The 27,908-nt window shown below is 37.3% G+C and overlaps 1 protein-coding gene across 2 annotated transcripts; it reads left to right on the top strand.

Annotated features, from left to right (window-relative positions):
* On the top strand, positions 1-27,191 carry LOC105070055 (glycine N-acyltransferase). Of its 2 annotated transcripts, XM_010956323.3 has the most exons (7): positions 1-185; positions 4,407-4,502; positions 6,388-6,495; positions 16,306-16,432; positions 17,663-17,740; positions 18,738-18,909; positions 26,057-27,191. In XM_010956323.3, exons 2-7 carry the CDS (start codon positions 4,425-4,427, stop codon positions 26,457-26,459), a joined length of 966 nt encoding a protein of 321 aa, XP_010954625.2. In that variant the 5' UTR covers positions 1-185; positions 4,407-4,424; the 3' UTR covers positions 26,460-27,191. The 2 variants fall into 2 exon arrangements, with proteins under 2 accessions (XP_010954625.2, XP_010954626.2); XM_010956324.3 differs by lacking the exon at positions 17,663-17,740 and having other exon boundaries at positions 8-185.
* The last annotated feature ends 717 nt before the right edge of the window (positions 27,192-27,908 follow it).

Genomic DNA, 27,908 nt, shown 5'->3' on the forward strand with positions numbered 1-27,908 from the left:
CTGTTTTCAAAGAGGCAAAGTCTACAATAACAGCTTCAATTTAGCTATTTCTGTAGAAAAGTTACTAAAACACCCTTTGCAGTCCCTGCTTGTACATGACAGGATAAAGGCAATTTCATATTCTGAAAAGTCTGCTCCTTCTCATTTGTTCCTGGGAATCTTACTCCGTGGAGACAGCTTTGCAGGTGAGGACACTTCTCGCTGGAGACAATCACTGCTTTGTGACACTCGCCTCCTTTTTCCCCCACAACAAGGTGGGGAAAATCAAATGCTCTTGTTGGTTTTAGATAGGAAAGGCTCAGCTTATTTATGGACTCTTATGTCAAAGGAAAGGGAGTCTATTCAATTAGAAATGATCCATCGTATGTACTGTGTATACAGCAGCTGCACGCGGGGAATAATTCTGGGAAGGACTTAGCCAGGTTTCCATCCTGAGCAGATAAATGATATGGAGGGATATGGGAAGCTGGTGGGTGCGTAGGGAGGTAATAACGTTTGCAAAGAGGTATGCTCATCTAATTACCATTTATCCAGCCCCCTGTTGTACTGAAGTACTATGCAGACATTATTCTATTTGCTCCTTTAGGAGACATTGTAACAGAGGTAGTGTGTTCCTTAGATAAAGTTTAATCAGGAAAGTGAAGTACTCTGTTCAAACACTGAGAGAAAATATGCGGAGAAATAGAGACTAGAACGCAGGCCAGATTGACTGTTAATTCAAATCACATGAAAAAAAAGTGAGCTAAGATTTTATCAATAACGCTATGGCCATAAAAGGGTTTTTAATTTTTTGTTTTCCCTTCTAAATTAATCTTTCTACATCCTTATAATTCTATGTTGCATGTTGACCATGTTTTATGCAAAGATTCACATATTCTAATCAAGGATTTATATTCTACACCTTCTCCTTTGATTTTAATATTCTGCCTTGTGTGTGTCATAGTTGTTGTGTTCATGGCTCCTAAAGTTGCATCATACTAAGAGATCACAATTTATGTAACCTTATCCTAGGGCCAGACATCAAGACTGTGTCTTGTTTCTTCCTATTTGTTAATGTTGTTTTATAAAAACTGTTTCTTAGATCTTGTTTTGTTCAACATTTTGGAAACATTTCCAGTAAGGGGAAGGCTGGGTCTGAAGTGCCTACTTTGTGGACTTTGCCCTTTACCACAGCTAAAGGCTCGCACTGAGTGCACAGTTCCATAGCGTCTTTGGGTCCCATCCTCCCCTGTTAAATGGGCCTTATTCTGTTTGCTGTTGCTGTTGTTATTTCTCAGTGTGTGCACGTGAGCATGTCTACATGTAGAGCTGTCTCACACTGTGTGCTTTGCACTGTTATAATAATGTTACAACCCTAGAAATTCGGCCTCAAACTCATTTTGCCTCTTCTGCCTCATTTTGCCTCTTAAAAGAAGCTGCTGGATGAAAGGTCACACTTGCCTCCAGGAGTGTTAGATTCCCACAGTCCCGAGACACTCAAGGAGCTGGAGCAACAGGCTGGAGACACTTATGTTTTTCATGACACAGAGTGGGGGTGTTACTCCTGATGGCTAGTGGGTGGAGGCCAGGGTTGTTACTTTATGTTCTACAACACACAGAACTGCCTCCTGCAACAAAGAATTATCTGGGCTGAAATATAAATAGTGCTGAATTTAAGGAACCCTGCTCTTAACTGATCAAAAAATAAAACTCAAGAACGTGTACCAGGAATGAGGGAGGGGACACTACTATAGATCCCACAGACATTAAAAGGATAAGAATATGTGACAACTTTGTGCAATACATTTGACAGCTTAGATGAAATGGACAAATCCTTCTAAAGACCTAAATAACCAGAAGTTACCAAAAAAAAAAAAAAATCTGAAAAGGCATGTATTTACTAAAAATATTGAATTGTTACTTAAAACATTTCCACAGAGAAATTTAATTGCAAGTAAAAATATTTACTAGTCCCAGATGGCTTCAATGTTGAAATCAACAAATATTTGAGGAAGAAATAATGCCAATAATGAACAAATTTCTTAAGAAAATAGAGGAGGAAACACTTTCCCAGTTAATATTTTATGACCATAAATATTACTAAACCAAAACAGATTAGAACTTAGCAGAAAAGAAAAATATAAATCAATATCATTCATAAAGACAGGTGCAAAAATAAAGTAATATTTCTTATTGTCATGCTTAAGTGAGAAAACAAATGTTTTTCCCTAATATCAAAAACAAAGCAAGGATGCTCACTTAGTTCCTTCTATACAATATTTTCCTAGAAGTTCTAGGCAGTACAGAAAGACAAGAGAAGGAAACAAAATACATACAGATGGAAGAAACAAAAATTATTTTTATTTGCAACAAAATACTTGATCACATACATAGACAATTTTAAGTAATTGCAAAAAAAAAAAGACCAATACACAATTACCAGAGGTAATAATAATTCAATAAGGTCACAGTACATAAGGCCAACATAGAAAAATTGATAGTATTTCTATAAACAAGTAACAATTTTTAAACTTCAAAATATAACATAATTTGCAGTTATATATTTATTTATAACAGCATCCAAAGAAGGAAATAAATGGGGATAAGTTTAACAAAAGTTATTCAAGTCCAATGAGCCAAAAGCTAAAATACATTGCTAAAAAATTAAAGAAGACCTAAAAAAACACGTAGAGATACATCACATTCACAGATTAGACTATGCAACATTGTTCAGATGTTACTTCTCACTTAACTGAGATATAAATTTACTGTAACCTCAGTATAAATTTCAGAAACTTTTACTAAAAATTCACAAGCTCATTCCAAAATGTATATGGAAATGCAAACACCTAAGCAAAAAGATCTAAAAATTTGGTAGACTCACACTACCAGATCTCAAGGCTTACTGTAAAAGCCACAGAACTCAAAACAGAGGCATTATCATAAGAATAGATATACCCATCAGAGAAATACACTCATGCATATAAGCTCAACTGCTTTTCAACGGTAACACTAAGACAATTCAACAGAGAAAGTAGAATCGTTTCAATAGCTGGTAACTAAACAACTGGTATCTACACTGGGGAAAAAGTGACTATCAACTCTTACACCACACACAAAAAGTTAACTTGAAAGTTATCATTGACCCAAAGATAAGAGCAAAACTATAAGACTTCTGAAGGAAGATATAAGAGGATATTTGTGTGATCAAAGGATAGGCAAAAATTTCATATATAGAATGAAAAAGCATAAAGCTTAAAAGAAAAATGGATAAATTAGACTTTATCCTATTTAACGTCTTTAATCTTTTCATCTTTGAAATACACTGTTCAAGAAACAAAAAGGCAGGCCACAGACAAGAAGAAAATATTCAATATATATGATGAAGGACTTGTATACAGAATAAATAAAGAATTCTTTCAATTCATTAATAAGAAGACAAACAACCCAATTAAAAATGGGCTAAAGTTTGAGCAGGCACTGGAGGCGCACGCATACACGAGACACAGAAATAACCAATAAACACATGAAAAGAGGCTCAGCATTTTTGGTCATGATGAAAATGCAAATGAAAACCACAGCGAGGTAATGCTTCACATCCATAGATTAGCTAAAGTTAAAAAGACCAACAGCCCAAAGCATTGTTGAAGTTACATCCCATTCCTTCAATACAGAAGAACAATCCATTGGACTGATTTGAATTACTGTGTAGTTAACTGTCACTGACAATACTAATAATAACAATAGTAAAAATAATAATGCTTTGAGTTAATATATGCTAGAAACTCTTCCACACACTTAATATGTATTAATTCGTTTAATTCTCACAACAATTTTCTGGGATAGACTCTGTTTTCAGAGGAATGAAGAAGTTAAGCAAATTTTGGAAGATTATATAGCTTGTTAGTGGTGACGTTGGGATAATCACTGATGGCAACTTAATCCCAAAGGATGCACTTGCATATTTAAGAATATGTTTGTTAGAATAAATGTATCTTTAGTGACGGAAATTCGGAGTAGTGTAAGAAAATGAAGAGGAAATTACTAGTAGGAGAACTTTGCTTTCTGAAATTCTCACCCTTCCTTGCAGCTGGTAAGGGTTTCAAAATGTGACAGTGACACTAATGAAGAGCACTGAAGAGGGTCTTGGGCTTAAGCATAAGCATAGAGCCTGTGACTCTTATTTCTTGCTGTCTTCTATGACCTGGTCCCTTCAGGACTTTCACGATGCTCCTCCAAACTCCTGTCCTTCATAATAAGGCTAGAAATCTAGGGTGATTGTACTTTCTCTCCCTCTCCCAAAGCAATTATTTTAGGCAAATGAATCTCACCTGTTACCTTCTAAGGTTCAGGGACAGATGTGTGGCTCTAGGTCCTATTGGTTCAGCAACTCCTCATTCCTGATTGCTTCTTGTTCCTCTCTCTAGGCTAAAGTACCTGCCAAGATGCTCTACTTGCAGGGTCCACAGAAGCTGCTGATGCTAGAAAAATCCCTGAGGAAGAGCCTCCCAGAGTCCTTAAAGGTGAGCTTGAGACATTCTTAGGGTACCAGAGGTTTGCATCTTCCTGATAACAGAGGTGGAAAAGTTCCTTTAAAAACTAACAATGCAACCAACACACAACCAGCAATTTCAATCCTGAGCATTTGTCCCAGAGAAATGCAAGCTTATGTTTGCACTAAATTATATCCACAAGTGTCTATAATAACCTTATCTAGAATAGTCAAAAACTGGAAACAACCCAGATGTCCCTCAGTAGGTGAATGGTTAAATAAACTGCGGTACATCCATACAATGAAATACTACTGGGTGATAAAAAAGAGTGAACTATTAATGCTTTCAACAGCTTAGAAGAATCTCCAAAAAAGTATGCTGGATGAAAAAAAAAATCTCAAAAGGTTACATGCCATATGACTCCATTTATATAAAATTCTTGAAGTAACAAGATTACAGAAATGGAGAACAGATTGACAGTAACCACAAGTTAAGGAGGTAGGAAGTGGGAAGGTAATGGATATGACTATAAAAGAGCAACAGGAGGGATCCTTGGGGTGATGAAGATGTTCTGCATCCTGAGAGTGTCAGTGTCAATATCCTGGCTGTGGTATTGCACAGGCACAGGTCTCTGTTCTTTACCAAGTTCGCACAGTAAGTTGCCAGGATTTTACTCTAGGCAAGTTAATACTCAAAGCCAAGGACTAAGCATTATGCTTATGCACTTGGCACAATTCCCTGGACCTTGATCAATAAAAATTACATATTTCAATTGCTATTATTCATTTTTGTCCAGAACATGCACCTTAACCCTACCTTGGGAGTTAGGTTGATGATAGTGACATCTCACTGGTTCTGTGGTTAAAAGAGCAGACTCAGCAACAGCCGCCTGGATCTGTGACTGCCTTTCCCACCAACAAGCTGTATATCCATGCTGCATCACTTAACTTTTATATGCCTCAGTTTTCTCATACAAAGTGGAAGTAATGAGCACTTCAGCCTCTTGGGGTTATTGTCAGGATGAGAGGAAGTTATGTTGAACAGGTGGAACAGTGCCTTGCACACAGAGAATCTATGCAAATATTACCCACTGTTATTATAGATCAGACCATAAATTTACAATGGAGTGAATCATGGATACATCTGTTTCTCTTATTTGAGGCTAATACTTTAAAGACTTGGCATGTTTTTGAGGTGAGATGAATATATTCACCTTCCTCAATCTTAACCATTTGTAAACCATCCTTTCACTCTGGGTGAGAGAAAGGTAAGCATTCTTCTACAGGTAGACGATCTGTTTATTTTTGTTTACTATAAAAGGACCAAAGAGATAACTGTCACTGATGTTTAATTACTATAGCCTCCACTCATTGGTGAGAAATCATTTACGTTTAATGGAAGATAATTTAAAAACATATGTTAAAAAGCCTTAAACTTGAAGATAACTTTAGACACAGCAATCTCCCTTCTAAAGACCTTCCCTGAGCAAATATCAGGTACACTTGCAAAGATTTCTGCAAAAAGATATTCTTTGAAGAGTCATTTTTCACATTGAAAAGTTGGAAACACATAGGGTGGAGCATATCCAGTATTTTTCATTTTTGTGAAATTTGTTCTGTGTATACATGAATAAAAGGAAATCTATTAAGGATCTTATTATATATACAATGAGGGATTTCATTTTATTCATAAATTTGGTCGGTCTGAATATTTTCTATATGAATATCTTTTAAAGCTATATTTTTGGGGGCAAAAAAGTAGAACCTAAAAAAATGGTCTGCAGAAATTTTCATTAGGTGACTTCCAATCAAACAATTCCATTATTTCATAGAAATAAACTTTGTCTTGATCAAACAATGCCTTTTTCCATCTCTTCCTAATAAGCCAACCTTCTCACCTTCTTGGGACACTGCAGGTTTATGGGACCGTCTTCCATATGAACCAGGGAAACCCGTTCAGGCTAAAGGCCCTCGTGGACAAGTGGCCTGATTTTAATACAGTGGTTATCCGCCCTCAGGAACAGGTAAGGGGCCAAATGTAGAATGAATATTCATCTATGTTCATGTTTACTATGTGCTTACCATGCACTTGTCAATGTGGTAGACCCTAGGTCTATAGAAATGAATCAAGATGATGGTTAGCAAGCCCTTGGCCTCAAAAGTCCAAAGCCTGGTGGAGACTATAGGAAAATCCACAGATAAATTACAGCATGGTGTGAAATGTGCACAATCAGAGCACAAAGAGCATCCTGCTGATGCTTAAGACCAACCACACTTTGTTATTTCTTGCATCCAGTTTTGGGGAATAAAGGCAATCAGTGTAATGTTATGCTAATTTAAGATTATGTTTATGGCATAGACAAGAGCCTGATCTTTTGTTAGAGATGTTACAGGAGCATTTCCCAGGCTAGATTCCTACATTATAATCAATCAGACCCTAGTTCCATTTTAAACTCTTAACCTAAGGGAAAAAATATTTCCTACCTTTTAAAAACACCAATTTTGAAACCATATCAAGTCATTCATGCTGACTCAAAACTTCTCATTGTGATATTGTCTTCACATTGACATGCTGCTCTGTATTATAACCTACTGTCATCAATAAAGCAAATAAAATAAAGCAGGAAAAAAACTATGTGTGATAGAATTGCAGGGAGAGGATCAGAAATGCTTCTTAGTAGAAATTTCACCAAAATTGGATGTTGAAAATAAACATTTTACATGGTGGCAGGGCAGGATTGCATTCAAAGTAGAGAAAGTAACAATTGCAAAGCATAAGGTCTGAAACAGAATGGATTAAGGAAAATTAAGGAGCAAAATGACATGGTTAGAATTATTGATTACATATTCTGTAATCTTTTTATTTATTTTTTAAACATTTTTTATTGAGTTATAGTCATTTTACAATGTTGTGTCAAATTCCAGTGTAGAGAACAATTTTTCAATTATACATGAACATACATACATTCATTGTCACATTCTCCTTTGCTGTGAGCCTCCACAAGATCCTGTATATAGTTCCCTGTGCTACACAGTACAATCTTGTTTATCTATTCTACATTTTGAAATCCCAGTCCCTTCCCACCCTCTGTCCCCCTGGCAACCACAGGTTTGTATCTATGTCTATGAATCTGTTTCTGTTTTGTATTTATTTTTTTAGATTCCGCATATGAGCGATCTCATTTGGTATTTTTCTTTCTCTTTCTGGTTTACTTCACTTAGAATGACATTCTCCAGGAGCATCCACGTTGCTGCAAATGGCATTATGTTGTCGGTTTTTATGGATGAATAGTATTCTATTGTGTAAATATACCACATCTTCTTTATCCAGTCATCTGTTGATGGACATTTAGGCTGTTTCCATGTTTTGGCTATTGTAAATAGTGCTGCTATGAACATTGGGGTGCAGGTGTCATTTTGAAGTAGGATTCCTTCTGGATATATGCCCAGGAGCGGGATTCCTGGGTCATATGGTAAGTCTATTCCTAGTCTTTTGAGGAATCTCCATACTGTTTTCCACAGTGGCTGCACCAAACTGCATTCCCACCAGCAGTGTAGGAGGGTTCCCCTTTCTCCACAGCCTCTCCAGCATTTGTCATTTGTGGACTTTTGAATGATGGCCATTATGACTGGTGTGAGGTGATATCTCATTGTAGTTTTGATTTGCATTTCTCTGATAATTAGTGATACTGAACATTTTTTCATGTGCCTATTGATCATTTGCATTTCTTCCTTGGAGAATTGCTTGTTTAGGTCTTTTGCCCATTTTTGGATTGGGTTGTTTGTTTTTTTCTTATTAAGTCGTATGAGCTGCTTATATATTCTGGAGATCAAGCCTTTGTCGGTTTCATTTACAAAAAGTTTCTCCCATTCCATAGGTTGTCTTTTTGTTTTACTTATGGTTTCCTTTGCTGTGCAGAAGCTTGTAAGTTTCATTAGGTTCCATTTGTTTATTCTTGCTTTTATTTCTATTGCTTGGGTGGACTGTTCTAGGGGAACATTTTTGAGATGTATGTCAGATAATGTTTTGCCTATATTTTCTTCTAGGAGTTTTATTGAATCTTGTCTTATGTTTAAGTCTTTGATCCATTTTGAGTTGATTTTTGTATATGGTTTAAGGAAGTGTTCTAGCTTCATTGATTTACATGCTGCTCTCCAGTTTTCCCAACACCATTTGCTGAAGAGACTATCTTTATTCCATTGTATATTCTTGCCTCCTTTGTCGAAGATGAGTTGACCAAAAGTTTGTGGGTTCATTTCTGGGCTCTCTATTCTGTTCCATTGGTCTATGTGTCTGTTTTTGTACCAATACCATGCTGTCTTGATGGCTGTAGTTCTTTAGTATTGTCTGAAGTCTGGGAGAGTTATTCTTCCAGCCTCTTTCTTTTTCTTCAGCAATACTTTGGCAATTCTAGGTCTTTGATGGTTCCATATAAATTTTATTATGATTTGTTCTAGTTCTATGAAATATGTCCTGGGTAATTTGATAAGGATTGCATTAAATCTGTAGATTGCCTTGGGCAGTGTGACCATTTTAACAATATTGATTCTTCCAATCCAAGAGCATAGGATATCTTTCCATTTTCTTAAGTCTTCTTTAATTTCCTTCATCAATGGTTTATAGTTTTCTGTGTATAGTTCTTTCACCTCCTTCGTTATATTTATTTTTAGGTATTTTATTACTGTGGGTGCTATTTTAAAGGGGATTGTTTCTTTACTTTCTTTTTCTGTTGATTCATCATTAGTGTAAAGAAATGCAACTGATTTTTGAACGTTAATCTTGTAACCTGCTACCTTGCTGAATTCTTCCATTATTTCTAATAGTTTCTGTAAACTTTTGAATTAGTGAAATTAAGTAGTTAAAAATCTCAAAATTAAAATGTGTAATTATATTTTGAAATATCAAGTAAAAATCCAAATTTTTGGTATAAAATATTAAATATATTGCCATTTTAATATAACTAACATACAAGTGAAAGTGGTAAAAAAATATTATTCAATTAATCAAATTAATAATTTGAAAATGAGTACTTTTAATTATTGTTAGAAACCTGAATGAGAAATAATATTATTTGAGTTACTCTCAAAAGTAGTTTCAAAAATAAGTTTTGTCCAGCTTTATGAGCAGTAATTGACATATAAGATTGTGTAAATATAAAATGTACAACATGTAGATTTGATACACATAGATTGTAAAATGATTTTCCCTGTAGCTTTAACACCTCCATCATGCCACACGATTACCATTTTTTTTTTTATATGTGGGAAAATCATTTAAGATCTACTCTCTTAGCAACCTTCAAATACAGTTGACCCTTGAGCAACATGGGTTTGAACTGCACAGGTCCACAAATATGCGGATTTTTCTCCATAATTACATGCTATAGTACCATACCATCTGAGGCTGGTGGAATCCACGGATGTGGTACTGAAGTCACAGAGGGCTGACTATAAAGTTGTACATGGATTTTTTGACTGAGGGGAGAGTTGGTGCTCCTACCCTCCATGTTGTTCAAGGGTCAACTGCATATAATACAATATTATTAACTATAATCTCCATGCTGTACATTAGATCCCCAGAACTTACTCAACCTATAACTAGAAGTTTATATTCTCTGACCAATATTTCCCCATTTCACCTGCCCTCCACCACCCCAGCTTCTGGTAACCACTGTTCAACTCTGTTTCTATGATTCAGCTTTTTTAGATTCCCCATATAAAAGAGATCATACAGTATTTATCTTCCTCTGTTTGACTTATTTCACGTAGCATAATTCCTGCAAGGTCTATCCGTGTTGTCACAAATAGCAGGATTTACTTCTTTCTCATAGCTGGCTGATATTCCATTGTATAGATGTACCATATTTTCTTTATCCATTCATTCATTGTTTCCATATCTTGGCTATTGTGAATTATGCTGAAGTGTAGACATTTCTTCAAGATCTTGTTTTTATTTCCTTTTGATATATACCCAGAATGGAATTCCTGATTCATGTGGCAATTCTATTTTTAATTTTTTGAGGAACTTCCATACTGTTTCCATAGTGGCTTTACCAATTTACCAGCAGTGCACAGGGTGCCCTTTTCTCCACAACTCCACCATTTCTTGCTGTCTCTTGTCTTTTTGATGATAACCATTCTGACATGAGTGGTTTTGTTTTGCATTTCCTTGATTATTAGTAATGATAAGCACTTTTACATGTATCTGTTGGCCATTTGCATGTCTTCTTTTAGAAACTGTCTATTCAGTTCCTCTGTCCATTTTAAATGGAATTATTTGGGCTTTTAAATTGTGTTTTGGATATTAACCCTTTATCTAATATACAATTTGAAAATAATTTCTCCCATTTGATAGGTGCCTCTTAATTTTGTTGATTGTTTCTTTTGCTGTGCAAAAGTTCTTTAGTTTGACGTAATCCCAATCATTGTTTTTTGCTTACTTTGTACTTTTGGTGTCATATCCAAAATATCACTGCCAATGTCAATGAATTTTATCCCTATATTTTCTTGTAGGTTTTTATAGTTTCAGTACTTATGTTTAAGTCTTTAGTCCACTTTGTGTTAATTTTATGAGTGGTGTAAGTTTGAGATCCAGTTTTATTCTTCTGCATGTGGTTATCCGGCTTTCCCAATGTCATTTATTGAAAAGACTATCTTTTCTCCATTGCATGTTCTTGGCTCCCTTGTCAAATATTAGTTGATTGTATATGCGAGAGTTTATTTATAATCTCAATTCTGTTTCATTGGTCTATGTGTCTATTTTTATGCCAGTACTATATTGCTTTGATTACTATAGCTTTGTAGCATAGTTTGAAATCAGAAAGTATGAAGCCTCCAGATTTGTTTTTGTTTCTCAGGATTGCTTTATCTATTCAAAGTCTTTTGTGGTTCTATATAAATTTTAGGATTCTTTTTTCTATTTCTGCAAAAAAAAAAAAAAGCTTTTGGAATTTTGATTAAATCTACAGATTCAGGTAGTATGAATATTTTAACAGTATTAATTCTTTCAATCCATGAACCATAAACCAATCCATGAACCATGAATTCAATGGTATATCTTTCCATTTGTTTGTCTCTTCTTTAGTTCTTTCAGCAGTGCTGTAGTTTCCAGTGTACATATCTCTCACTACCTTAGTTAAATTGATTCCTAAGTATTTTATTGTTTTGATGCTACTGTGAATAGGATTATTAAAATTTCTTTTTCAGTTAGTTATATAATTTCTTTACAGTTAGTGCATACAAACACCACTGATTTCTGTAAATTGATTTTGTGTTTTTACCAAGTTCACTGATTAGCTCTCAGTGTTTGGTGGGATCCTTTGGATCTTCCACATATAAGATCATTACCTGCAAAGACAATTTCATGTCTTCCTTTCTGATTTGAGTGCCTTTCAATTCTTTTTTTTTTTTTTTTTTTTTTTTTTTTTTTTTTTTGCCTGCTTATTCTAGCTAGGGCTTCCAATATTACATTGAATAAAAGTGGCAAAGATGGACATTCTTTTATTCAGTATATGTCTGTTAGGTCTATTTGGTCTAAAGAATGATTCAAGTTGAATGTTTGGTTGTTGATTTTCTGTCTGGATAAAATATCCACCTTTAAAAGTGGGGTATTGAACTCTCCAACTATTATTGGGTTATTTTCTATTTATCCCTTCAGATCTGTTTGTGTTTACTTAATATATTTAGGTACTCTATTGTTCACTGCATTTTTTTATAATTGTTACATCTTGTTGATGAATTGATCCCTTTACCAGTATATAATGGCCTTCTTTTCCCCTTGTTATTTACCATTCCTGGCTTAAAGTCTATTTTATCTGGTATCAGTACAGATCTTCTTGCTCGCTTTTGATTTCCATTTGCAAGGTATACTTTATTCATCCTTTCACTTTCAGCCTATATGTTTCCTTAAAGCTGAAGCGAGTCTCTTGTAGGCAACAGTCAATCTTATTTTGTTATACAGTTAGCCACTCTGTATATTTTTATTGGAGAAGTTAATCCATTAATATTTAAAGTACTTATTGATAGATAAGAACTTATTAATGCCTCCTTGTTGTTTTCTACTGTTTTGTTATTCTGTTGTTCCTTTCTTCCTTTCACAGCCTTCCTTTGTAAATTGATGGTTTTCTGTAGTGGTAAGCATTAGTTGACTCCCTTCTTTTATCTTTTGTCAATCTACTGTAGGTTTTTGCTTTGTGGTACCATGAGTCTTATATAAAAAATATTATGGTATAAGTCTATTTCACTCTGATAACAATTAAAGTTCAATTACATACAAAACCTCTATCCTTTTGCTCTCTCTGTTTTATGTTTTTGATGTCACAATTTATATTTTATATTGGGTATGCACTGACAAATTATTGTAGCTATAGATATTTTAATCCTTTTGTCCTTTAATCTTTATACTGGTGTTAACTGGTTAACCTACCACCATATTACAGTATTAGAGTATTCTGAATCTGACTATTTGCTTACTTTTACCAGTGAGCTATATGTTTTCATGTTACCAATTATGATCCTTTCATTTCAGCTTAAAGAATCCCTTTCAGAATTTCAGAATGTCTTATAAGGCAGGTCTGTTGGTGACGAACTCCTTCAGTTTTTGTTGTTGTTGTTAGTGAAAGTCTTTATCTTGCCATCATTTCTGAAGAACAACTTTGCAGGATGAAGTATTTTTGGTCGGCAGTATGTTTCTTTCAGCACTTTGAATATATAGCCCCATTTTCTCCTGGCTTGCAAGGTCTCTGAGAAATCTGTTGATAGCCTTTTGGGGATTCCTTGTAAGTTACAAGCTTGGTTTCTCTGGATGCTTTTAAGATTCTCTCTTTGCCTTTGATTTTTAATGGTTTTATTACAATGTGCCTAAAAGAGGTTCTCTTTAAGTCAATTTTGCTTGGAAACCTATAAGCTTCATAAACTTAGATATCCAGTTTCTCCCCAAATTTGGGGGATTCTCAACCACTTTAAACTTTTTGCCCCTCTTCCCTCTCTTATACTTCTGGAACTTTAATAGTTTACAAATTAGTTATTTTGATAGTACCCCATAAACCTTGTAGGCTCTCCTCACAGTTTTTTATTCTTACTCTTTTTTCTCTGTTGATTAGATAATTTCAATTGGTCTGACTTTGAGCTCACATTCTTTCTTATGTTTGGCTTGGTTTACTTTTGAAGTTCTCTGTTGAATTCTTTAGTGAAGTCATTGTATTCTTTACGTCCAAAATTTTTGTTTGGCTCTTTTTTATGTTTTCCATCTCCAAACTTCTCATTTTGTTCTGGTATTGTTGTCCTGATATTGTTCAGTTGTTTGTCTGTATTCTTTTATAGGTCCCTCAGCATCTTTTGAAAAATTACTTTGAATTCTTTGTTAAGAAATTCCTGGAAATCCATTTCTTTGGGGCTGGTTGCTGGTGGTTTACTGTGTTTTTTGGTGATCTCATGCGTCCCTGGTTCTGCATGATCCTTGTAGCCTTGTGTGGGTGTCTGCACCTCTTCCATACATTATGGGCTAACTTTGGTAAGGAAAAATTTTACCTGTGGGTAGGGGCACTCTGGAATGTGCTGTGACCCCAAGTTTAGTGATGCAGGTATCGGGTGCAGGGGCACGTGGAGGCACTGATTTGGGGGGTGTGCAATACCTCTTCTACTCAGGCCACATCATTGACTATGCTTAGTGAGCATTGCAGGGAGCCCACAGTGGCTGTAACACTGTTAGGGTCCTCAGTGGCGTCTCCAAGTCCAGTGGCTATGGGCCAGGGCAGTGGTAGTGACTGAAGCCATTTGTGTGTACATGCACAGCTGTGGGGGTCAGCTTCAGGCGCCTGTATGGTGGTAGGGGCTATATGGAAACATACACATAATGGTGGGACCAGGGCAGGCAGCAAGGGCCAGGACCAACTGTGGGAGCAGCAGGCTGTTGGAATGCACTACATGCATCCTGAGTCTTGCCACAAGTGCACAGCAGTAGAGACTGGTAATGGGGGTTGGGCTGTGGGCATTCAAGTGGACAGCTGGAGGGGCCAGCTGCAGGTTATTGCAGTGGTGCAGGCCAGTGACAGAAGATGGGGCCTGAGCCAGGCCTGCAAACAGCTGTGGGGGCCCTGGCTATTGACGTGACCTTCTGTGTGTGCATGGAGTGCAAATGGCAGTGGAGGCCAGTGACAGTTGGGCCAGTGGCATGCATGTACTCAGCTGGAGGGGCTAGTCCAAAATGTGTGGTAGGTGGGGTAGGTGTCAGCTGCATGGGTCCAAGCTGGTGTCTGGCACGCATGAAGCTGCAGAGCTGACAGCTGGCCGCTGACTGCTGGTGCAGTTCCCTGGCTCTAGCACAAGCCTGTGGGGAAGGAAGTGAGGAGGGGCTGGGGGGACTGGCATCAGAGAATGTAAACACCTGCAGAGCGTAAGTTGGTGAAATCTGCGGGGGGTCCATGATGGCTGTACTGACTGCTGGTTTCTTCAGGGGCAGAAGCTGCTAGGTTTTTCTGCAGGGCAGGCCAAGGTGAACCACGAATCACTCCCACTACATGGCTGCTACTGGTAGCCCCTATTTCTCCTCTTTGTTCCTAGCCATCTCTATACATCTCAGTTTTGTCAGTCTGAGTGGTATGAAACAGAGATGGGATCTTTGTGTGGTGTCCCCAAAGCCTGAGGAAGCTGGTTGGTCACCCTGCTCTTCCTTTCTTGGTGAGGGGGAACTCTTTCTAGCTGGGGAGTTACCTTTTGGCACTGAGGATTGCAGGCTGGGTGGATGGGATGATACAGATAAAATGAAGTTGCCTTTCTTCTTTTTTCTTGCAGTTAGTCTCAGGTTTTTTGTTCTGCTGTGTCGCTGAAGTTCCTTGAGTGGGCTGTCAAGCTCCCAGAGCTGTTTTTGCTCATGGGTAGCTGTCTAATTGTGGATCTTTGTGGGAGGACAGAGCCCAGGGTCTCCTACATTGACATTTTGGTGACATCACTCTTAAGAATAAAATTTGATCAGGAGTATCCTTACTGAATAGAAAGTTTATATTTGTTTCATGTTTTCCAGATATTATAGGGGGAAAAAAGCTTTCTGATTCTGCACTGGCTGAAGTAATTTTTTTCCTATCTGTTCCTTCACCCTCAAATAACCTCATGTAAGGTTTAATTATTTTGATAGATATATTTAAATGAGTATGTTTACTTGTCTGATGGAACTGTTGTTTGTTTAACAATGGTATGATTTTTTTAAAGGAAACAAATCTATTTCATCATTTTTTCTAAGTTTCATAGTTTATAGAAGAATCATCTAACCTGTTATCTGCATCAGTTTTAATACAGACATATTCTACAAATCTTTGCACAAGAGCAAGATTTATTCTTTTGGCCAAAGATTTTGCTTCTCAATTGTCATTTTGCATGAGCCGGTAGGACTAGATTAGTGACAATCCCAAGTCTGACTGTGGATGCCAACTTGGTTTTTGCTGGCTTTTGACCATGCTGATGGAAGTAGATTGGACACATATACAAGTCACGGGGTTCTCAAGTGCAGAAAGAGACGGCAAGACTCAGTGCAGAGTCACTTTTCAAGCTTCTTATTGAGTTTCATGGAGATACAGAAAAATAATTTTAAGTGGATTATTTTTGTTTAGTTTGAAAATTTAAAAGTAATAGCTGAGTTAGGAATAGTTTTGTTTGGGACATTTTTCATTATTACTTGAATAAGGGAGTCTGACTTGATCTCATAATGTAAATAATCCTTAAATAAAATTAATGCAACAAAAATGCTAGTGTTTAAAAATATCATAATATAATGGAACACTGATAACTAATATGGCAATTACTAAACACAAGCATTTTGTTTGATTTCCCAACCGAAACAGGAGATGAAAGATGACCTTGATCACTACACCAACACTTACCAAGTCTTCGCCAAAGACCCCAAGAAATGTCAGGAATTCCTTGGCTCACCAGAAGTCATCAACTGGAAGCAACATTTGCAGATTCAAAGTAAGGGGACCTGAGTCTGTGCTGGCTACTGGGATCTCCTATGTCTACATCTGTAGGGTTGCTTTTCATTATGAGTGACACCGCCATATCCTCTATGTCTTTACTCCAAGTCCCAGACCCTCAGCCTGCTGTCCATTCTTTCTCTCAGCTGCCACCACCTCCACAGTGTGTAGTTCACAAACCTCCTGTGGACCTTTCCAGGTGAAATCTGAAACCAGCCCCCCGTACACGTGTATGGCAGGGAGAGACCCAGGAAAGAAGCAGATCACTCCAGATTGGTGGTAGGCTTCATAAGCAAGGGAACTTACTTCCAGGCTTGTCTTGGGGGGCTGCAAGATGAGTAGACCACTGCACCTGCCTACCAAAATCTTAAAAATGTGCATAGTGACCTTAATGGGGTTCAGTCATGTACCCAGTCCAGATGGTTTCAACACTGCATTTCTATCTTAAGGCTGTGTCCTTGGAGCAGCTTCTGAGAACTGGAAAGGCAAGTGGAACGCACATTCCAAGGACAGGAGAGAGGATGGGGAGCCTCCAGCTGCCCAAGTCCAACTCACACGTCAACTGGCAGCCACAGCGTTCTGATGGCCTCCTCCAATAACAATGAATTAGAACTTGAAGACTGCAGTGCATGGGGTTTACATGGGAAATATGATTTCTTAATAGCTAAGGATTCATGATTTAGCCTAGGATCTATTAAGGAGCTTGAATATCGGAGCAGGGCTTCCCTTCTATTTCATCTCTGTTTTATCATTATGTTGTACTTACAAAGGAGGAATTTAGTAGTTAAGAATGTGCTCTCTGGAGTCAGATGACCTAAAATCGTGACCTTGTTGGGCCTGTTAGTAGTTGTGTGATCTAAGGCAAGTAATAACCTCTCTGTGGATCAGTTTCCTTATGTATAAAAATGAGGCTTATAATAGTATCCAAAACATAGAGCTATTTAAAGATTGAATGAGATCTTGAATGTGATATGCTTAGCACTATGCCTGGTTTTATCAATTAGGTTTTCAAACCATCCCAAAATACTGACTTAAAACAGCAATCATTTATTAGTTCACAACTTTGTGGGTCAGCAATGTGGACTAGATTCAGCTAGGTGATTCCTCCGCTGGCCTCTCCTAGATTCGTACATGTGGCTGCAGTGAGCTGGGGGTTGTCTATGAGCCGGCTGCGCTAGGTTAGCCGCAATTCCAAGTCTGTCTGCTGATGCTAGCTTTGTCTGTGCAGATGGACATGGACTGGATAATGTAAAGAAGTCACAGCGTTCTCTAGGGCAGAAAGAGAAGGCAAGCCTCTTACTGATTAGTAAGTTTTCAAGCTTCCTACTGATTCACATTTGCTATTGCTCCATTGGCCAAAGCAAGCTTCATGGTCAATCCCAGAGTCAGTTCAGGACAGAAAAATCTAAAGAGTGAAGAGGAACAAGCTGGCACCATTGCAACAACAATCTCCTGCACTGAGTGCATAGAATTGTCTGATAAATTATTTTAATTTATTTTTATTGAAGTATAGTTTATTTACAATGTTGTGTTAGTTTCAGGTGTATGGCAAAGTGATTCAGTTATACATATACATATATATTCTTTTTCAGATCCTTTCCCATTGTAGATTGTTACAAGGTATTGAATATAGTTCCCTGTGCTATACAGTAGGACCTTATGGTTTACCTATTTTATATATAGTAGTGTGTATGTGTTAATCCCAAATGCCTAATTTATCTCTTCCCCACAACTCCTTTCCCCTTTGGTAAGCATAGTTTGTTTCCTGTGTCTATTTCCAGTTTGTAAATAAGTTCATTTGTATTATTTTTTTAGATTCCACATATAAGTAATACCATATGATATTTACCTTTCTTTGCCTGACTTGCTCCACCTAATACGATAATTTCCAGATCCGTCCATGTTGCTGCAAATGATATTATTTCATTCTTTTCTGTGGCTGGGTAACATTCCATTGCGCATGTGTACCACATCTTTATCCAATCATCTGTCAATGGACATTTAGTTTGCTTCTGTTCAATAAATTTGGTTATTATGTTTATACTTCATCTCTTTGATGGTATGTTTATAGTTCATCTCCTTTGATGATCATAGCTGCATTGTGATATGCTCAGGAATTATACTGTTATCCCAATTTTGAATTTTTAAAATGTGGGAGTGATTTGCCATTATCCCATTTTTCTCATGATTGAACATGAGTTTGGATAATTCTAAACCCACCACTTTCTAGCCACTGAACAGCTTTTTCCTAACATTTAAATGAACAGTGACATCTCATCTGATTTCTCATTTCCCCCATCCAGGTACACAGTCCAGCCTGGATTATGTGATAAAAAATCTTGCAGCTGTTCAACTCAGCAAGGTGAAGCTAACACAATGCAATCTCTATGTAGTCTCTGAGACAACAAAGAAATTGGCTTCTTCTGTGATGGATGGAAAGAGTTTATCCTCCAATGGTGACAAATACAAGCTCATGTAAGTTTGATAGAAGCTGTTCTACACTGCTCATGTCTGTCACCACTGAAGTAGCCCATGTGTTAATTTTCTAGGGCAGCCATGAAAAAAATCACAATCAACTGGGGTGGCTTAAAACAACAGAAATTTAGTGAGGAGGCTAAAAGTCTCAAGTCAAAGGGTTGGCAGGTCCGTGTTCCCATCAAACCTTCTAGGAGAGAATTTTTCCTTGCCTCTTCCAGCTTCTGGTGGCTTTAGGCATTCAGCAGCTTGGGGCTTCATCACTCAGATCGCTGACATTGCCGTCACATGGCCTTCTCTGTCTGTATGTCTTATTATAAAGATGTTTGTCGTCATTGGATTAAAGACCCACTAGATAATCCAGCATGATTTCATGTTGAGATCCTTGATGTAGTTGTATCTGCAAGGACTCTTTTTCTAAATAAGGTCTGAAATGTTTTAAGATTCCAGGGGACATGCCTCTTGAGTGGATGCACCATCTAACCTGCTAGAGTTCCCATCTTCTCTTCTAGCTTTTGCTCTGGCCTCCTTGCAATCTATTTTCTGCAAAGCAGAGTCATCTTCTTTTCAAAAATGTACATTAGATCATATTCCTTCCCTGCTTAAAAGACTCCAGTACTTCTCATCTCACTTGGAAATAATTCTGAACTCCTTCATTGCCCTGTAAGAGCTAACACTCATCTACTTTCTAGACCTCATCTTGTCTCTTGTTTACTCCTCCCAACAGCACTGGTATTCCTCCTGCTATCACTCATTGCAAGCTCAGGCTCATTTTGTTATTGTTGTTGCTGCTGAAGGGTATTTCTTTTTAATTTTTTTTAAGTTACCTTGATTTTATTTTATTTTTATTCTCTTAATTTTATTTTTTATTGAAGTGTAGTTGATTTGCTATGGTAGTTTCAGGTGTACAGCAAAGTGACTCAGTTATACAGATACATACATTTTTTTTCATTCTTTTCCACTACAGCTTATCAAAAGAAATTGAATATAGTTCCCTGTGCTACACAGTAGGCCCTTGTTGTTTATCTATTTTATACATAGTAGTGTGTATCTGTTAATCCCAAACTTCTAATTTAGCCCTCTCCCCTCCTTTCCCCTTTGATTACCATAGTTTGTTTTCTATGTGCATGAGTCTGTTTCTGGCTTGTAAATAAAATTTTTCCCTTTTTTTTTAGATTTCACATATAAGTGATATCATGTGACATTTGTCATTCACTGACTTACTGTACCTAATATGATAATCTCTAGGTCCATCTATGTTGCTGCAAATGGCATTGTTTCATTCTTGTTTTAATGGCTGAGTAGTATTCCATTGTATATATGCATCACATCTTTATCCAGTCATCTATTGATGGGCATTTAGGTTGCTTCCATGTCTTGACCACTGTAAATAGTGCTGCTATGAACATTGGGGTGCATGTTTTTCTGAATTACAGTTTTCTCTGCATATGTGCCCAGGAGTGGGATTGCAGGATCATATGGTAAGTTTATTTTTAGTTTTTTGAGGAATCTCCATAAAACTTTCAGCTGATTTCTCTACATAAACACTGCTGGCCAGAGGGAGTGCCAAGATATATTCAAAGTCCTGAATAAGAAAAAGCTGCAACCTAGAATACTCTATCCAGCAAGTCTGTCCTTTGGAGTAGAAGGAGAGCTAAGGAATTTCACAGACAAGCAAAAACTAAAAGAATTCAACAATATTAAACCTATCCTAAAAGAAATATTGAAAGATCTACTCTAAATAGAAAAGAAGCAGGAAGCTACAGAAATGAGAAAATCATAATTGGAAATGTGATAACCATAATGAGTTGCAAAACAATAAACATGATGTTACAAAGGGACATCAAAATCATAAAAGATAGGAGAAGAGAGCAAGAAAATATAGATTTCTTTCTCTGTCTTCTTTTTCTCTCTCTCTTTTTTTCTTCGTTCTTTTTAAGATTTGTTTGAGCCTACATGATTACCAGTCTAAAGCAAACAGATATAGTAATAGATTAACATATTTGAAAAATAGGATAACTACAAACCAAAAGCATACAAGAGAGTCACAAAAACCAAAAAGAAACCAAGCTAATACATATGTGTCAAACCACAGAAAGAATAACAAAAAGGAAAAGAAAGGAACAAAGAAGAAATACCAAATCAACTGGAAATCTAAGTTCAAAATGGCAATAAACACACATCTATCAATAATTAACATAAAAGTCAATAGACTAAATGCTCCAATCAAAAGACATAGAGTGCCAGATTGGGTAATAAAACAAAAGCCTACAATATGCTGCCTACAAGGGACTCACTTTAGAGTGAAGGACACACATAGATTCAAAGTAAGAGGATGGAAAAAGATATTTCATGCAAATGGAAATGACAAGAAAGTGGGAGCTGCAATACTCATATCAGACAAAATACACTTTAAAACAAAGGCCATAAAGAAAGATAAAGAAGGACACTATATAATGATCAAAGGAGCAATACAAGATGAAGATATTACACTCGTTAACAAATATGCATCCAATATAGGAGCACTTAAATATATAAAACAAATACTAACAGACATAAAGGGAGAAATTGATGGAAATACAATAATAGTAGGAGACTTTAACACCCCACTAACATCATTGGACAGATCTTCCAGACAGAAAATCAATAAGGCACTGGAGATACTAAATTACACAATAGAACAGTTGACTTGGTTGATGCTTTTAGGACATTACATCCCCCAAAACAGAATGTACATTCTTTTCAGGTGCTCATGGAACATTCTCTAAGATAAACTACATACTCAGGCACAAAATAAATTTAAGAGGATAGAAATTATTTCAAGCATCTTCTCTGACCACAATGGCATGAAACTAGAAATCAAAAACAGAAAAACAAAAACAGAAGAAAACAATAGCATAGAGACTAAACAACATGCTACTTAAAACCAATGGGTCAATGATGAAATCAAAAGAAGTAAAAAAAAAAAACCACTTTAAGGCAAATGACAATGAAAACAAAAACACACAAAATCTATGGGATGCAGCAAAAGCAGACCTAAGAGGGAAGTTCATAGTGATACAGGCCTTCCTCAAAGAAAAAAAAATCACAAATAAACAACCTAATCCACCAAAAGAATTAGAAAAAGAAGCACAAACAAAACCTAAAATCAGCAGAAGGAAAGAAATAAAGATCAGGGAGGAAATAAATAAATAGAAATTTAAAAAATAGAAACAATCAATCAAACCAAGAGCTGGTTTTGTGAACGAATAAACAAAATTGACAAACCTTGCCAGGCTCACCAAGAAGAAAAGAGAGAGGACACAAATAAACAAAATAAGAAATGAAGATAGAGAAATTACAACCAACACCACAGAAGTACAAAAAATCATAAGAGAATACTATGAACAACTGTATGGCAATAGATTGGACAACTTAGAAGAAATGGAAAAAGTTTCTAGAAATATGAAGTCCACCAAAACTGAATCCAGAAGAAATAGATCATTTGAACAGACCAATCACTAGAAATGGAATAGAATCAGCAATAAAAAACCTCCCTGCAAACAAAAGTCCAGGACCAGATGACGTCACTGGGGAATTCTATCAAACAGACAAAGAAGAGTTCATACTGATCCTTCTCAAACTCTTCCAAAAGATTGAAGAGGAGGGAATACTCCCAAACTCATTCTATGAAGCCACCATCACCCTGATACCAAAGCCAGGCAAAGACACTACCAAAAAGAAAACTTTAGGATAATATCTTTGATGAACATAGATGCAAAAATCCTCAACAAAATATTAGAAAACGGAATCCAACAACATATAAAAAAGATTATACACTATAATCAAGTTAGATTCATCCCAGGGACACAAGGATGGTTCAACATATGGAAATCAATCAACATGATACACTGCATCCACTAAAGGACAAAAATCACAAGATCACCTCAACAGACGCAGAAAAAGCATTTGATAAAATTCAACACCGATTTATGATACAAATTCTAACCAAAGTGGATATAGAGGGAACATATCTCAACATAATAAAAGCTATTTATGACAAACCTACAGCCAGCATAATACTCAATGGTGAGAAGCTGAAAGCTTTCCCCCTAAAATCTGGAACAAGACAAGGATGCCCACTTTCAACACTTCTGTTCAATATACTATTGGAAGTCCTAGCCATGGCAATTAGACAAGAAAAAGAAGTAAAAGAGATCAAAATTGGAAGAGAAGAGGTAAAATTGTGATTATATGCAGATGACATGATACTATGTATAGAAAACCCTAAAGGCTCCACACAAAAACTACTAGAGCTGATAAAAGAACCCGGCAAGGTAGTAGGATACAAGATTAACATACAGAAATCAATGGCATTTCTTACACTAACAATGAAATATCAGAAAAGGAAAGTAAAGAAACAATCCCTTTTCAAATTGCATCCAAAAAAATAAAATACTTAGGAGAAAATCTGACCACAGAAGTGAAAAATGTATATGTTGAGAACTGTAAAACATTGACTAAGAAAATTAAATATGACCTAAAGAAATGGAAAGATATCCCATGTTCTTTTCTTGGATTGGAAGAATTAATATTGGTAAAATGCCCATACTACCCAAAGCAATCTACACATTTAATGTGATGCCTATTAAATTACCCAGGACATTTTTCACAGAACTAGAACAAATAATCCTAAAATGTATATGGAATCACAAAAAAAAAAAAAAAAACAGAATTGCAAAAGCAATACTGAAGAAAAATAATGAAGCTGGAGGAATCACCCTCCCAGACTTCAGATAATACTACAGAGCTGCAGTAATCAAAACAGACATATGGATCAATGGAACAGGATAGAGAGCCCAGAAATAAACTCAGAAACTTTTGATCAATTAATCTTTGACAAAGGAGGCAAGACCATACAATGGAGTAAAGACGGTCTCTTCAGCAAATTGTATTGGGAAAACTGGACAGCTGCATGTAAATCAATGAAGTTAGAATATTCCCTCACACCATACACAAAAATAAACTCAAAGTGGCTTAAAGACTTAAACATAAGATAAGACAGTATAAACCTCTTAGAAGATAACACAGGGAATACATTATCCAACATAAATCTCAGCAATGTTCTCCTAGGGCAGTCTACCCAAGCAATAGGAATAAAAGCAAAAATAAACAAATGGGACCTAATTAAACTTATAAGCTTTTGCACAGCAAAGGAAACCATAAGCAAAACAAAATGACAACCTACAGAATGGGAGAAAATATTTCCATAAGATGAGACTGACAAGGGCTTAATTTCCACAATATATAAACAGCTCATACAACTTCATGATAAAAAACAAGCAACCCAATCCAAAAATGGGCAGAAGACCTAAATAAGCAATTTTCCAATGAAGACATACAAATGGCCAATAAGCACATGAGAAAATGCTCAATATCACTAATTATCAGAGAAATGCAAATCAAAACTACAATGAGGTATCACCTCACACCAGTCAGAACGGCCATCATTAAAAAGTCCACAAAGAATGAATAGTGGAGAGGGTGTGGAGAAAAGAGAACCCTCCTATATTGTTGGTGAGAGTGTAGTTTGGTGCAGCCATTATGGAAAACAGTATGGAGGTTCCTCAAAAAACTAAAAATAGACTTATCATATGATCCAGCAATCCCACTCCTGGACATATATCCAAAGGGAACCTTAATTCAAAGAGACATATGCACATCAATTTTCATAGCAGCACTGTTTACAATAGTCAAGATATGGAAACAACATAAATGTCCATCAACAGATGGCTGGATAAAGAAGTTGTGATATAATTATACAACAGAATACTACTCAGCCATTAAAAAATAATAAAATAATGCCATTTGCAGCAACATGGATGGATCTAGAGACTGTCATTCTAAATGAAGTAAGCCAGAAAAAGAAAGAAAAATACCATATGTTATCACTTATATGTGAAATCTTAAAAAAAAAAAAAAAAAGGACAAACTTATTTACAAAACAGAAACAGACTCACAGACAGAAAACAAACTTAGTTACCAGGGAGAGAAGGGGATGGGAAGGGATAAATTGGGAGTTGGAGATTTGCAGATACTAACTAATACATATAAAATAAATAAACAACAAGTTCATACCATATAACACAGGGAACTATATTCAATATCTTGTAGTAACTTATGGTGAAAAAGAGTATGAAAATGAATATATGTATGTACGTGTATGACTGAGGCATTACGCTGTACACCAGAAATTGACACAACATTATAAACTGACTACACTTCAATAAAAATATAATTACAGGAAAAAAATTACATCACACATTACACCTAACAAACACCTCGACATCTATAATATCATTTGACTCTCTTATCCACCCCATGAGGAAGACAAGTTGGGAGATACTACCTCCACTTTCTGGACAGAAAACAGGCTCAGGGGGTGAAATAGCTTGTTCACGCGGATGGTTAAGGGCATAAATGGGGCCTGAGTCTAGATCCAGTCCCACATTGCGGGCTCTTCCCAGGACACCCCCGAGGCCCCTCTGCAGCCTGTAGGAGCCTTCAGACTTCAGTGTTCTGTAGCTCGGGGGTCGCCTGCACTCCATGTGACTGCCCCTTTCTAGACTTCAGCAACTTGTTCTGAATGGTAGCCAAGGGCCTTTGGACATCAACATTCTAGGCTCTGACTTCAATGCTTGCTAGAGTGTGCTTTTGGGCACGCATTTATTTACTCTGCAACTTTTTTCTTCTATATAAAATGAGGTTAAGAATATTTGTCTTATCTAGGTTGGAAGACTGCAGTCCAGGCCAAATGAAATAATTGTAGCTAGTATCTGTGAAGTACTTAGGTACTGGTTCTAAGCACCTACATCCATTGGCTCATTTAAGTCTCACAATGATTCTACAAGGAAGGTGTGATTACCATCCTTATTTATCAGATGAGGAAACAGAGGAGGTGAGAAATGAAGTAATCAGGTGGGAAATCAGTAATCACACAAGGAGCCAGATTAGGAACCCAGGCAGCCTAAATACAGAGCACGTACCCTTAAACACGCTCCTGCTCACCTCTGAGGACAGTTTGGTGGGGGGCGGTGGAGGGGAACAAATAAAATACGCCATAATATGTGTGATGTTACAGGCTATTCTTTCCTTTTGTTCCCAACAGCCATCAAAAGATGCTGAAACCCTCATCCCTGGATCCTACCCACGCTGTCTGGGTGAATAAATTCTGGTCTTTTGGTGGCAATGAGAGGAGCCAGCGATTCATCGAGCACTGTATCCAGAACTTCCCCAGCTTCTGCCTGCTGGGGCCCCAGGGGACCCCTGTGTCCTGGGTCCTGATGGACCAGACAGGAGAGATGAGGATGGCGGGCACCTTGCCTGAGTACCGGGGCCAGGGCCTCATCACCTATGTCAGCTGTGCTCATCTCCAGGGTCTGGACAAACTTGGCTTCCCTCTGTATTCCCATGTAGATAGAGCCAATTACATCGTGCAAAAAGTGTGCTTCAACCTACAGGCTATCCGTATGCCTTGTGACTGGAACCAGTGGAACTTTGTGCCTCTGTGAAGCAACCCCGAACCCGAGACAGTGTGGGTTGGACGGGGCATGTGGCTGGAGGAGCAGATGAGTGGATGGAGAGAAAGAATAAACTGGAATCAGTGATAATGAAGTGGTCCGAGGTCTGAGGAAGTAGTGATGGGTGGTAAACAGGACAACCTCAGTCTGTGTTCTCGGATACCTCTCCATCCCCTTAGCTTCCTCAGTTTGAAACAGACCAGGCTCTCCTGCTGTCTGGCTGGTGTAGCTCCCACACCTCCAGGTGCTCCATGCCCCTTGTCGTGCTTTATAATTAGCTGCATGCTCTTCTACATTGTTCTTCCTGGAACCCCTAGCTCACTGACCCTTTCCAATTTGCCAGAAGGGTTGTAATATTTTGTGCATTCTACCATTTTTCCCTCTGGCTTTCTATAGCTTTTTGAAAAATTGATTGGAGAGTGAGTTGTCTTCTGAGTAGGTCTTTACAAGATCCTCCCTTCCCAGGTCACTTCTTAAGCTTTGTATTATAATCACATGAGCTATATTATACACATGCACACACTATATCTAAGATAGATAGATAGATAGATAGATAGATAGATAGATAGATAGATAGATAGATAGATAGATAGATAGATAATCTCAGAGAGAATTAGAAGAAAAAGACTGACTGTTGTTAATATCTTATTTTGCAACTCCTACCCCAGGAAAGAGGTACTAACGTTGTTTCTGTTGATTAAAATAAAAATGCACCAGGTGAGAGCTGTGAATTTCAGATTTATTTGGGGGCTTACTGAGGGCTAGCCTGGGAGACAGCCTCTCAGAGGAACTCCTCCAAAGAGGTCAGATGGGAGGTCAGCATACACGTGATTTTAGAGAAACGGTATGTGCAGTCAGGCACACATCTTAGTATGTTCCTGTTAACCACGAGGAGCAGAGATCTCCATGAATGATTTTAGGGCTTTTCTAAGCATGCAAGAATTGGAGTTCATAAAATTTTCTCCTGCAAATATCTAACCATCTGAAGCCCTATTCTGCCAGTTTTCCCAGAGCATGAGTTTCTCATTCCTGAGCTCCCCACCGAGTTCCTTTCAGGGTATGTTGAAGGTCAGTGACTGCAGTGGTTAATGACCCGATCCTCCTCGTAGAACCAGACGGCTAGCAACATTCTTTAGTTAGCATTTCTAAAAGCTGAGTTTCCTTAATCCCCTGCCACCAGTCCCCATGTAATAAAGAGATTCCTTGGTTGGTTGTGGAAGCTTAATCTACATGGTCCATGAAGGGAGATGAGTCTGGGGAGAGGAGGAGGTGGAGGCATTCAGCCCTGGAGAGGTGAAGGTCTATTATCAGGGGCAGAGGCTGCTGGAGGCTTTGTGCAGGATGGAGACTGGGATCTCGCTTGGCGGCAGCACATTACTTCAAGGTATCTGGACCCTCTGTGTTGTGACTCTGGGTCTTGTGGGAGCCTTGTTGGTGAAG

Source organism: Camelus bactrianus, chromosome 10 (genome assembly GCF_048773025.1).
Source record: "Camelus bactrianus isolate YW-2024 breed Bactrian camel chromosome 10, ASM4877302v1, whole genome shotgun sequence".
NCBI classification, from domain to species: domain Eukaryota; kingdom Metazoa; phylum Chordata; class Mammalia; order Artiodactyla; family Camelidae; genus Camelus; species Camelus bactrianus.

Bases quoted from the DNA above. Each gene is read 5' to 3' on its own strand.
- LOC105070055 (XM_010956323.3), top strand. From the start codon at position 4,425: ATGCTCTACTTGCAGGGTCCACAGAAGCTGCTGATGCTAGAAAAATCC. The intron at 16,433-17,662 runs GTAAGGGGACCT...TTGTCTGTGCAG, and splicing joins GCAACATTTGCAGATTCAAA to ATGGACATGGACTGGATAAT. The intron at 18,910-26,056 runs GTAAGTTTGATA...TGTTCCCAACAG, and splicing joins GGTGACAAATACAAGCTCAT to CCATCAAAAGATGCTGAAAC.